We start from the raw sequence: 14,136 nt of genomic DNA, 5'->3' as shown, positions 1-14,136 counted from the left end.
ACTGAAAAATATATTGCTTTCAAATCTAATAGAATAATTTCTTTCCGCAACAAATGGAAATTCTACGAAGAATTGTCTTTAAGTGGCGTTAATTAGTCGGGCGACCGACTATAGGTTTACTATCGGGTTTCTCCACAAAATTCCGTCACGTGCAATGGGAAATACCGCAGACGCATAAAAAAAGACGCAACCTTTTTTCCACGATTTCAAAGATGGCGAATGTGTTAACAATTTTTGTCATCTTTTCTACGCTCAAACATACAGACCCACACACCGTTCGCGGTAGACCCACTTTAAAAGATGGCGCACGTAATGAGCGTATATTTCGAACCGGTCGTTCCGCTAACTCAAAATAGTAAAAGAATCAAATGATTTAGCGAAGGTCTCTCTAGAATCAAACCAGAAATCAAATGAGTTGTCAGTGAACACTGAAATGTGGATGTGGACAAAGTGACAGGAGAACATTTGCTGATAAATACAAGGTGCCTCGTGATCAAACTCTGGGAAACGACAACAAAGATGCCATGTTGGACTTTCATTAGTGAGGATAAACGTAATGGTTATATTTATATGTCCTCTATCGTGATTATTAAGCTTACATTTGTTATGCTTTTGCTCAAACAGAGTATATCATCCGCTGTTATTTTACTGTTCCTTCCATTAGTTATGTCGCTTTTGTGCGAATATTAAATTCACGTTTTTGTTGTGCAGGAATATGTTTGTTTTGGTACCAAATAACGCGGTGTCAGATGAATGTGATGATGGATAATTTGGGCAAAGTAGCGCCATACATAGAACAAGTGTGACGAATCAGCGTTGTGTGCACAACAAAATGATGTTGCGAAAGAAATATAATATGCAAAAGAAATCAGATCTCATCATGCGGTGTTTGTTAATCGTTGTGTTATTAACTGTGGTGAGTACAATGTGCGATGACGATTCGATCGTGAGCATAGCAGAATGCCAGTAAAAAAAAACTAGAAGCGCTTTCACGTAAAAACAAATAAATTAAGAAACTGATGTGCGGGGGAATTCTTAAAAACATTCCTACCTCATAAAAAATGTATTGCTACATCAAATGCAGAATTAGAAAAAGGAGCAGTAATGACAGTATTAAGTTTGTACAAAAGATGAGATAGAAATGGCATTCTAAACAGTCAACAGTGAATCGAAAATTGTTTAGTTGTAGAGAAAAGTCTGAGCAAATATCTACCTTTGTATAGCTGTAATAAATTAACAAGTGTGTACAAGAATGCAAGCGACAGAGGCCATTGTGCTACACTGAATGTGTGCAATGACATTGAATCAAATTGTGGGTGTCCTATACATGGTATTAATCCTATTCTAACAATCAAGGCACCATAAAGTCAAGGTGATATTATGTACTTTGATGAAAATGCTGGAAAACAATGTGTTGCTATGAGTTTGATTGCACTGATTTATAATAAGGTAAAAGGAGTACATACCTGGTACAAATTTTGGAGATGGGTAATCAATTGTATTCAACACTGTCACGATGTACAGGGCAGTTGTATTTGATGCAAACAGAATTACTGTCAATGATTGCTTTGTCTGAGAAAAATAACCAGATTAAGTAAAGTGAAAGCTACACTGGTAATCTACATTATTGTGATTCAATAATTGAGGAATATCAGTACACTATGTCTACAGAAAGGGCTTTTGAATCACTCATGTCACAAAATTACTCTTCATTTATTCTGACAATAGAATGTAAACAATGTCAGTATCTATTGTACTGATAATGGGAGTTATAAGATATTTGACTCTCATACAAGAGACGAATATGGTAGAAGCCATTCCTCAGGTACATGAGTACTATTAGTGGTACCATCTATTCAGGGCTTAGAACAGTATTTCCAGATTATAGACTCCCTCAATGACAATTAGAGGAATGAGTGCAGATAAGTACATATGAAATAACTGCAGTGAACAGTTTGAGAGAAGAATACAACTGCTCTTGTAAACAATGCTCTGCTGTAGGGCTTTTATGCAATATGTTACTCATTAGCAAAGTCTTGTAGTTATTGGGATTCCATAACCCTATGTTGGATAGGTGACCAAGGAAATAAATTATATCGTAACATGGGCATCAACAGGTATCTAAAAAGGGCAGATTTATACACGAGTCTTAATATTTGTGGAGCTGAGATATCAGTCCAAATTGAAGCTCATAGTTACGGGATGTTGTCCAGTGGTTTAAACAATACAAAAAGGAAACTTGGAAAACTTAATTTTTAACAATCACAGGGGAAATACAGGGTTTTTATTGTGGCTTGCAAGTTACTGTTAGGTATTACTTGTATTTTTCAACAAACAGTCAGAGCAAAGTACATGTTCTCCTTGACCTATGAAGATACTTGTGAACCTGTAATACAACAAATAAAAATAAGTGGTATACCATCATTAGTACAAACTATTTCTAACATTGTTACAAAGAAACTTAAAAACAGGTATTATTCACGACCAAATGCAATTTTTGTCTTACACATCTAACATGGACCTTCATCAAACCAGACACATGCAAAAGCACAGACGAAAATATAGTTATGATAACTTGGAACCCGCTCCGAAAATGAAAAGACTGCAGCAGATATATTCTAGAAACAAAATCAAATTCAAAGTTAGACAACAGCAGAAGAGTGAGACAATCCCAACTATTGATATCTGCATTAGTTAATTCAAAGAGAAAATCAGGTCAAAAGTGTCAAGTCAAATCAAAAGTGTCAAGTCAGCTGTTGCGTAGGAGTGCTTTGTTTCTGTGTCGGCAGGAAGAGACGAGTTCGTTACGCTTGTTGAGTGTTGATAGGTCTGGGTGGCAGATGATTAGGAATTTCTCTTTAAGCCATAGGTTGCATCGTTTGCTTGAGCTGTTGTAGGGTAGGTGGGAAGATAGGATGCGCCAGGTGATGGAATAATTGATGTTGTTGTCTTTTGGTGTTCTTGGTGAAAGGCGGGTTGTACCAGAGGATGTTGTTGCGTTGGCGGTTCTTGCGACTTTGTGTGTGCGTTGGTTCGTAGTGGAGTATGTAGCTGTAACCACTGGTGTTTAATGCTTTCTGGTAGACGGGAGTGGCTTGGTCGAAGGAGGTTTTGTCGGATGAGAGGGATGATAAGCGTCTGTTGATGCCGGCGGTAACGGACTCCACATCACCATAGAAGCTAACAAACAAGTAATCAACTTCCTGGACGTCACATTTAACCTTAGCCAAAACACCTATCAGCCATATACCAAACCCAATACCACACTACAACCACAACAAAAGAATCCTCACCTCCCACGTAAAGACTAACGCCACCGCCACAACCGACACCTCTACCGCAAACAACAACAAGAAATGCAACTGCCGACAGAAAAACTCATGCCCTCTAGACGAAAACTGCCTCCAACAATCTGTCATATACCAAGGTACCATTACACGTAAAGACAACAGTACGACAGACACATACATCGGGCTCACTGCAAACGACTTTAAGTCGCGCTACAACAACCACACCGCATCATTCCGACACGCAAAACACCGCAACTCCACCGAACTCAGCAAACACATCTGGACACTTAAAGACAACAACATCAATTATTCCATCACCTAGCACATCCTATCTTCCCACCTGCCCTACAACAGCTCAAGCAAACGATGCAACCTATGCCTTAAAGAGAAATTCCTAATCATCTGCCATCCAGACCTATCAACACTCAACAAGCGTAACGAACTCGTCTCTTCCTGCCGACACAGAAACAAAGCACTCCTACGCAACAGCTGACTTGACACTTTTCACACTGCATAAACCATTTTAATGAGCAATTAGTGTAATATATAAGCCATGGTATCGCATTATTCTGCCATTAAAATCCCCTGATGAGGGGGCAACCACGAAACAGGTCTGTAGGGATGTATCTGTAGTTGTTTTTCTCCGACTACCACATATTATATACATATATATATATATATACATATATATATATATATATATATATAGATATAGCTCTTTGGCATACAAAGCTTTGCTTTCATGTCCAAATTGAGCACTCTAACTAGGATGAGTCATTGCTCTGCAATTGCGCATGCTCGCTAGTGTACTCTAGTTTGAGCACTCTGGCATGGCTTAAACGATACCACAAAGGTTGGATCGTTTGGGGTGACCATATTGGTTCTCCTCCATCCTAGCATTAGCACTGCACTGATGAGGCCCAGAAGGCCGAAACAGTACTGTCTGCAGTTAGTTATATATATATATATATATATACATATATATTATTTATTCCAAATTGCACGAGAAAATCATGTGATTATCTATTAATAATATACATGAAAAAAATACGAGGTAGCTTCTCATAACTACGCAGAGGAAAAGCGCGCGCATCACGTGCAAAAATTATTTATTCAAACCCTGCAAGTGACATTGACCTTCACATTGGCCTTGACATTGACATTGAGCAATCATTCTGACCAATCAGAATGTCTGGTTTATTTCTTTCTTTGCAATGAGTTAACTCTCTTCTGCACTGAATTAACTCTCTTCTGCACTGAATTAACTGAAAACTGCATTCATCTTAACCAATCAAAACTGAGAAATTTTTTCATGTATATTATTCGAATAAATATATATGGTCACCACCCACAAAGCACAAATAATCATTGTACACCAACAATCATTCACCTTGCGTTAATGTTAACTGTTTGTGACATTGTATCCAAAAAAGAGGCAAAAGAACATTAAAGTATAATGTACAAGTTTAGGCAAACAGTTCATTTTCAATTTCTTGTTTTAGTTGAGGAGAGGCCAATTGAAAGAGATCTAGCGGATTGTCAACGCCTAGCAAAAAAGTCCACCACCAATGGTAGGAAAGGCTGCAAAGAGCCCTACTACTGAAAATACCTTTTCAATTTGTTGTTGTGGATACACTCCATATGTTTCTACGCATTATGGGACGACTGTTTCATCAGGTAAATGAGTTGCTAAGCATGTGTTTTTGGGATCATACTCAGTATAATTATTACCAGCACACAATTCAGTTAGCATATTTTTCATTCATCATGTTTTTTGTTTTTAATTTTTCAGGTTATTGAAGCACTTGTAAATAAAGAATGTGAAGCCAGAGTGCTGACTGCTGAGATGGCTAAAGTAAAGGTAGAATTCAATTTTTTTGAGGAATTCACTCAGCTGGCAGAGAAATATGAAAGAAAGTAGACAGCACTGGACGGCAAACAACCACAAATTGTACTAGAGAAGTTAGACATCACGAGAGTAATAAACCCGATTAACTATAAAGAGAAACTACACTTTATTCAGCCGCCATGACACCCGGAAAGGATGGCCCACACAACTATCCATGATTCTTTACATATTTACAATGTCCGAGAAGTTCCGCTAACACAACTTCCGGTAAACAATACTATCAAAACATTACATCAATCGTTATAGGGAATTTGCTTTGTAAATAAACAGGTAATTTTTAAGCCATAATTTTATCCATCAAAATTTGTGTTGTTCGCCTGGCGCGCTTGACTTTATATAACGTTATAAGCAAACCAAGCTCACCTTTTGGCAAGATGCAACAACTTCAATTGCCAATACGTTTACTAGGAAATCAACGAGGTAGATTTAAAAAAGACATTTGAAGAACATTAAAAGAAAATAATGTTTTGCACGAGGAACCTAAAAGCTTTTTATATCTCTGAAAACAGCACGATCTTTGTCTGTGGTCGTCCTTCTCTAAAAGAGGGCTTGAGAAACTAGGTCATTTGAGTAATACCGAGTACCGTCTCTAAGATTTCTTAGAACTATAGTCGACTTAAACAAGCAACAGGGATTTACATCGGTTGCAACATGATCATGATGACACGTGATCAAATCCTCCTCGTTTCCCTTAACAGGTCTTAAAACCTCTTACGATCTTGTTTCTTTTTCACATCCGTGTTTTCTTTTCTTCTTCCGTATTGATCTTTGAGGACGTCTGAAAAAATTAGGCAAAATATCAGGATGACTGTCACCACTTCAAACTTATTTATATAAATTAAACACGCTGCCCCTCTTAAACATGGGCGACAGCTGTATGCCTAAAAATGTTCATTATCTATCTATTTTGTTCCCATTCATTCTAATCTTCCTAATACCGCGGTGCGGCAGCTTCCTAAGAACCGACATGCATAAGAGTTTACGAACTGAAGTCTTAGAAAAGAATTCAATTACAGTCTACAACATGGCAAGATTCTTTCATTTAATTGAGCACTGGATTGGGATGGCGGCCTTATTTTAAGACTGGTAGGTTTGCGTTGTACCCTTCCTTATCAACTTCTATCAACACGACATACTGTCATACTTTCCTGTAAAAATGAGTCGAAATTAAATACAAAATATAACGCACAATTGAACACGTGTAGCACGCGAGCCTGCCAATCTAAGAGTAACTTCATAACCATATGCCATGCTCTTTTTTACTCGAGTGGTTTTTCCGTTCACCTGGATTGCGATTTTTATCTTTTCAGAAAGTAAAAATTAGAAAGAAAAGCATAAAAGTACCAGTTAATTAAACTAATGAACATTTGAAAAGCGATCAGCGAAAATGTTGCGTACTTTTTGACTGAGTGGGAGGGCCACACTAAGAGATATTTGACGGTTTCGAGGTCGTAAAAAGCTCGCTCCATGACCGAAATCCAAATACGTTTTCACGTCAGGCCCAGCCGCTCTCTCTCTTTTCTCCCTCTTTTTTTCAGATGGCATCTCTGGGGCCGCACAGCTTATTCCAAACCTCCTCGTACTCTCGCGTACGACCCTCACACGCATGGGGATCTTTTAATAATAAAAATGAGCTTTATTTAACCAGGAAACACCATTCAGTAGTCTGTTCTCCCAGTTTTGAAACAAAAGCATGCATGGAGCCGTACGGTTCATATGATATGTATGCGTTGTTGACCAAGTGTAAAATCAAGATGGCTGAATATCCAGCTATCTTGACCGGACAAGCTTAGTCAGTAAAGAATTTATCCTATGGCAAAATTGATGTCCCTTCGTTAAGCCGACGTTCTCCGATAAATTACGACTATGTAAATCCGCTCTAAGCACTTTTTTCTTACGCAGGATAACAGCGAACAATCCCAAGCGGGCAAGATGGGCCCATTATGCCCACTCAGGTAGCCAATCAGAAAACAAGATTCACTTCATATTGGCCGCGGACGCTTGTAGCTATATCATAATATATAGACTTAGCCAAGCATAAAAGCGGAGCTCTCAACTTCGTAATATTAATGATAACATAAAAGATGTGAATTTGCGAAGACTCGGCTGAGACACCCCTCCCTTCGTTTTGATAGTCTCCCCTACCTTACCCGTGCAATCTGACGGCACGTATGTAGGTACGTACGCTCAGTCAGTCACGTGACAACCAAACGAAAAGAGGTTGACCATATTCCATGGGTATGGGGCTCTTATGGGACGCTATGGGGCGCTAAAATGTAGTAATTGTACCGGCTTTCAAATACTCGTAATCCTTAGTGTATCATTGCGAATGAAACTCATTACCATATACCCTAACTAGCTTCAATTTACTTTTACATCAGCGATATGAGGTCTACCGTACCAGCAGGTCTGAATGCTTGCATAAGTGACATAACGCCAATGTAACAGAGCACGTAAGTGAAAAACTGCTTACCTAAATTCTTCTCTACAGCGTTAAATCTCCCTACCTCATGAAGAGCAACAACGAGGGCCTTGACAGTGGCACCGTCGTTTTCCTGGTCCCTCCATGTTTTAAGCATTTCCTTTGCTTTTTCGGCAGAACGATGGACTCTATGGTCTACATCGTGGATCTTTGGATTAGGTAGCTTCAACGCTTTACCCAGATCTTGCCAGCAGCATCCTAAATCTTTGCAGATTTTTTCCCCATGACTGTCAGTCAGTCTGTGTTCTCCTGCGGACATAATACGGTAAAGAAAAATTGGTAAGACCCAGTTAAGACGTGTATTATACCATTCATCATTCCCCCATTCTGCCATTTCTCCATATTAATGAAACAAGCAGCATATGTATAGAGGGGAAAACTGCCCTTGATCCTGGATACCGCCCAAGGCCGTGCGTAGTATGATGGCGGTACTTAGGCAGAGGGCACAGTTTTTCTAAAAACGGATCTACCTGGGTTGGTAAATAAATAACAGTTTTTACTTTTTGTCTAAAACTTAACGAAATTTTTGCCTAAAGCATTCGAATAATATTGGGCTGTAATAACGGCAAGACCCTCCATAGAATGAACCTTTTTTTTTAACAAGTAGATTATAAAGGAAACAGGGGTAATTCAAATAGGAGATAAAGGTTTTACTGTGAAATTTTTATTTGCGTAATAACGGTAAAGGTGATTCGATCACTGGCGGTCCACTAAAGCCGAATTGTTTGTGATTTCTGAAGGTCATTAACGGAAATACTTAACATAATAAGATTAAAGATTTTAAGCGTAAGCGTGCGCCCCATAAAGAAAAGGAAAACTATTAAAAAGAAGGAGAAAGAGTAAAGAGGATGATAAAAGCAAGGAATATAAGCTTATAAATAATAATTTCCGCTCCTTTATTCTCTAAGCTAGTAATTTTAGATATTTTCCAAGTCAATACGTTTGAAATCGCCAAATTTATGTTTTATTTCAAAAATAACTTATTGCCCCTATTGCTTCTCAATCTTTTTGTAAGGAATAGCCAAATTCACAACTATGGTACTAGAAAAGCCAATAGTTATCGAACGCATGCGTGCGTTACAAATCTCAAGCAATTTACAATTCTCTACCAAGGTCCTAAAGTTTGGAACTCTCTTCCTATTTCAGTCACTCATTCGTCAAACCTTCTCAGCTTTAAGACGAAATTGCAAGAGTTTTTACTTAAACAATCACTGAATTGGCCAAGCCGCACATTCACAGCCCTTTTCCTTTACTTGATTTATTATTGTAAGTCAGGTGGCTCTCCCATAAACCCGGTGGCTTCTTGGATCTCCTCGCCTTCTAACTGTTATCGATGTAATTAAATATTTTTATTGCTAAAAAATAAAAGATAATGATGATGAAATGACAAATAACTTAGTAATTATCCCCTTCCCTCCCTCTTCCTCTCTCTAGAAGTATGATGAGCACTTTTGTAACTTTGTTGTCTCTTCGGCTAAAAAATCGCCCTTTACCTCTATTGCGAACCAGTTTTCGCATTTCCTAAGACTAGACGTTGCCCCCATTCTGCCCTGTGAAAATCTTTGCCAGACGTTCAAAGCAAAATACATTATAAACAAGTCAGGCTAACGCTCGAAACGTCAGCTTTTGTAATCGTTACGGTGGCCAATTTACCATTTGAACTTTGTTGATGTATCCAAATTATAAAGTCTAAAGTAGATGAGTTTCAGTTCCGAGTGTCTATCAAATCCATGCAAACATGAGTTTTCCATAAACTACTGGCGTGCTGATTCTTCTTGAGCTCTGTACTGCCAGTCGCCACTGTTCTGTAAAATTCGAGCTTTTGCCGGACACCTCATCGAATCCATCTACCTAGATATTTTCGATTAAAATCTCGGTGAATGGGTCGTATACGGTAAATTGCGAAAGTTCGACCCTTCGCTCCGACGAAGGGCTAACGCTCGAAACGTCAGCTTTTGTAATCGTTACGGTGGCCAATTTACCATTTCGACTTTGTTGATATATCCAAATTATTTCGTTACCCCCACCGACGCAGCCCCAAACAGTTTCACTTTCACCTTTCACCAGAGTGTGGTGAGGGTCACACAACAGAGCGAGGCTCCAAATTAAGTGCGCCCTATATCCCACCCATCCCACCCCAGGGGAGGACATCCATCACACAGTAATCTCGTGATGTTTGATTCTTACAGAGACTCGTTCTTAAATTGCACGCGAAAACTGACATCGCACGAAACTCGAAGCGATGAGAGCAACATTGGTTTCAAGTCCAATTTGATGCGAAATTCACTCGCCAGGTATTTAATTTTCCTGCAAAATGAAGGTTCTGTTGAGTTGAGTGCTTTTAAGCTTACGGCGTCTTTCTGTGTTTTCGGTCACCTCAAGGATGATTTTAAAATGGTTTTAAAAGGCTTCATCTAAATTAGGTTTCTCACTAAGTTTTATTCTAGTTAGGAAACTTCACTTTTATTTTTTAGAAATCACTTTTGCAACAATGATTAATTAAGTGCACCTTACGATACTTGTCTTCTTGACTTTATAAAATGTAGATGAACTTTCGGGGAGACAGCGGAACAACGGAAGGAACGAACATTTGAAAAGGATGCAAAGCTTGCTGATGGAGGTAGCTGCCTTAAAAGAGGTCATTGAAAAAACATCTTAGAACGCATAGCGGGGAATGAAAATTTCCAGGGGCAGGGAGAAATGACTGAAAAAGTCAGAAAGGTGAGGGAAGATTTCGCTGGAGCGTCATGAAATGGCAACTCCGCTGTATCGCCATCGTAATTATGCCTATGCTTTTTATCATCAACGTCAGCACTTTTTAATGAGACAGAATAAAGGCCGAAACATCGAAGTGGAAAGAACGTGGTATATGAGAAGGGGTTCGAAATTACATCCAGCTTTTCCCCAGGGCGATTGACAGGCGACTAACTTCGTGTCAATTAGCCACTGAACAAACAAAACGTCCGTCACATTTTCATTGTACTGTTTTATACTCAGCTGGCAATCATTCAGAAGTAGTATCTTGGAGTCAAAGAAACACCTTAAAAACTTTCCTCTTTCGTATTTCGTTGTGAGCCGAAAATTTCAAAATGTACCATATGGTGATTAGAAAAAACACTTTTAAATCGCCCTCGCCACTCGTGTAAACAAAGGCGATTTCGTTCTTGCTATGTTGGAACAAAAAGTGCAAGGCAGACTGAAAATTCTTCTATGAAATATCCTTCAATTTATGTCATTTATGTATACACCCGTAGTGATGGGGGTTTTTCCAGAGCTTGATGGGTTTTAATATATATTTTTTTAATATTCGTATGTAAACCATAATTTGTATTTCGTTTCGTTGAAAGGTTCCGAAATCGTCTCTCTATGCTTCCTGATCATTGCCGATAGTGGTATAACATTTTGGACTCGCCTTACGTAAAATTATTCTTCTAATACTTGACAATAAATCAGGTATTAAAAGGCTGTTTGTTTGTCGCACTCTTTTCCGAGCAAAAACTGGAAACTCTCAAGGATCCTCAAGATTCGGAAGTTTCTGTGCCGACGATATTTAGAGACATTCAGGTTCACGATAACTTCCAATTGCAAACCTCCACGGTCACACGTAACAAGGCCCAAGCATTACATTTGCGTTAAAGTGTTTTCCATATTCAATGGCGCGATTAGGAAGCAAGATGTTCCGTCAGGAAGATCAGCACCCTTTTTTAATGAAACATCAAGTGCTTTGGTGAAGAAAAAGACCTAAATGACAGCTCTCATTTTCGAAAATCTGAAGTATACAATACTGTTATTATCCTTAAAAGAAAGCACAAAATTGGCATTCGCAAGAACTGCGTACGATCTTCAAGACTGCATTTTTTCATCGAGCAATAAAAGAAACAAAATAGAAAGAATAAAATCAGTAAGCCACAACACACCTTTACATCGTGTTAAAGTCACTTAGTAAATAAAGCGCTCCGAATCGCCATATTTGATTGAGAAGGATGCATGTTTTACTTTCACAAGGAAAATTTTGAAATTGCGTTGACGTCTTTTCAGTTAAAGAGTTCCTTATAACCTTGATGCTATAAAAGTTTTTGCATAGTTTTTGATTTAACCAATTGACTTATAAGGCAAGGCAAGTTCTGCTTCACTTAGAAAACAAAAAAAGAAGATTTGAAATGCAATTCGGCAATCAAAACGTCCTACGACTGATCGAAAATGTAACAATCTTTGGAGACACATGTTACCCTGCTGATAAGAATTGGCATTTAAATACAAAAAGAACACTCCCATTCACAAAAAAAGGTCAACGTATGTTTTGCATTTGACTAAGCTAGATTACTTTTTTTATGGTATTTGTAGATCAATGCTCTGACTTGAACTGGCATTAGCCGAAAGATTTAGGTTACTCAGTTGCGTTTTATAGTTCCCATAAAGACATGGTGTTCATGAAAGAATATAAAATTTATTGTTTCTATTCACGCTTAGATCTAGCAAGACAATCAAACGTAGACTAGAGAGCACGCTAAAAAATAACAAAATAATCAAACGTAAACTATAAAGCCCGCTTCAAACTGACAAAACTATCAAACGTAAACTACGGAGCGCGCTTAAAACTAACAAATCAATCCATCATAAACTACAAAGCATACTTAGAACTAATAAAACAATCAAACGTAAACTACAGGTTGCGCTTAAAACTAACATAAAAATCAAACAAAAACTACAGAGCGCATAGAACTAACAAAAAATCAAACGTAAACCACAGAGCACGCTTGGACCTAAAAAAACAATCAAACATAAACTACAGAGCACTCTTAGAACTAAGAAAACAATCAAACGCAAACTACAGAGCACGCTTAGACCTAGCAAAATAATCAAACGTATACTACAGAGCGCGCTTTGACCTAACAAGGTGGTCAAACAAACTACAGAGCAAGGTTAGAACTAACAAAGTAATCAAACGTAACTTACAGAGAGCGTTTAGAACCAACAAAGAAATCAAACGCTAATATAGAAAAGAGGCAATTTTCACACATCACAAATTTCCTTCCGTAGAATTTTCTAGTTTTTTTTCTGATGATTCCTTTCGACGTTATTATCATACTGGAACAATAAAAAGAAGGGGTCATTGGACTTGTTTTCATGCAATAGCTTTCGTCAGTTTAACAATTTCCACGCACGTTCTCGCGCATTTGAAAATCTGGATTCTATAAGATCGTCATTTGCTCATGATCTGTTTTAGCTACCGCTGACAATTGCGTGTGCTCGCGCGAGCGCCTACGATCTGATATTTAAAGACGTAAATTCGCGTTTATTGCTAAGAAAATCATTAAACAGATGTCAAAGACAGCCTCTCAGGCTCATCTTAAAAATCCTACATACGACTTCTGGCTACATCATATTATTTTTCTTGAAGCTTTTAAGGTGGCGCGTACCAGTTTCCTCGCGCGGGGAACAGGTCACTCTTGCGTGACGCGCGCGAGAGGAACGTGCGAAAGAAGCGCGAGATCAAAAGTTGAAAATTTAAAACAAAGATGGCGGCGCGTTGAATTTTTTCTACTTTTGTGAGAAGTTTACCTAAGAGCTTGTATTTGATGTGTTGAGCGGCTACTGTGAATACAGGGGATAGAAACTAAGATAAAGAAGACGAGTTTTGGAGAAGTAAAGGTTGCTTTACTTTACATTTAAAAGAAATATTCAACCGATATGAAATCTTGCGACGGCGAAAAAAGAAGAACTCAAGTGAAGGATAATCTACCTGAAGTGGAAGAAGACTTTGAAACTTAAAGGAAAGTAATATGATATAGCCAGTAGTCGTGTGTAGGATTTTTAAGATGAGCCCGGGAGGCCATATTTGACAGCTGTTTAATGATTTTCTTAATTAGCAGTAAACGTTTGTAAACATCAGATCGTAGGCGCGCGCGCGAGCACACGCAGTTGTCAGCGGTAGCTAAAACAGATCATGAGCAAATATCGATCTTATAGAATCCAGATTTTTAAATGCGCGAGAACGCGTGTGGAAACTGCTAAACTCACGAAAGCTATTGAATGAAGACAAGTCCGGCGACCCCTTCTTTTTATTGTTCCAATATGATAATAACGTCGAAAGGAATCATCAGAAAAAAAAACTAGAAAATTCTACGGAAGGAAATTTGCGATGTCTGAAAATTGCCTTTTTTCTAGATTTTCTGAAATTCCGCTCCGTAGAATTTTTTAAAAATCTTTGTACATTATCCTTTTTAAGTGGCAAAAGCAATCACTGAAAAAAATCATGGGGTCACCGGGTTAGTTTTCGAATAATTTAAGCCACAAGCTAAAAAATGCGTCTGAATAAGCCTATGAAAGCGTTTACATGGAAACTGCTAATGACGAAATGACACCTATTTTTTGATAACCAATGATTATATAATTCAACCCGTAAAAGTGTCCAACTGGCCTTAGTCAGTCTTTCTGTTGTATTCTTTCAAAGT

The 14,136-nt window shown here is 38.2% G+C and overlaps 1 protein-coding gene across 3 annotated transcripts in view; it reads right to left on the bottom strand.

Annotated features, from left to right (window-relative positions):
- Window positions 1-5,286: 5,286 nt before the first annotated feature.
- Window positions 5,287-14,136, bottom strand: part of LOC111331956 (uncharacterized) — a 33,080-nt gene continuing 24,230 nt past the window's right edge. For 2 of the 3 annotated variants that reach the window (XM_088740433.1, XM_088740432.1), the window contains 3 exons: window positions 7,707-7,930; window positions 6,598-6,813; window positions 5,287-5,977 (listed from right to left, as the gene is read on the bottom strand). In XM_088740433.1, coding sequence (XP_088596559.1) covers window positions 5,930-5,977; window positions 6,598-6,813; window positions 7,707-7,930 — 488 coding nt within the window. In that variant the 3' untranslated portion in view covers window positions 5,287-5,929. The remainder of the gene's footprint in view (window positions 5,978-6,597; window positions 6,814-7,706; window positions 7,931-14,136) is intronic. The other variant, XM_088740434.1, reaches the window with a different exon arrangement.

The sequence above is a fragment of the Stylophora pistillata genome, chromosome 12, assembly GCF_964205215.1.
Source record: "Stylophora pistillata chromosome 12, jaStyPist1.2, whole genome shotgun sequence".
In the NCBI taxonomy this organism is placed as follows: domain Eukaryota; kingdom Metazoa; phylum Cnidaria; class Anthozoa; order Scleractinia; family Pocilloporidae; genus Stylophora; species Stylophora pistillata.
The sequence above is the reverse complement of the archived record's forward strand: the minus strand, read 5'-3'. Positions and strand labels throughout refer to the sequence as shown.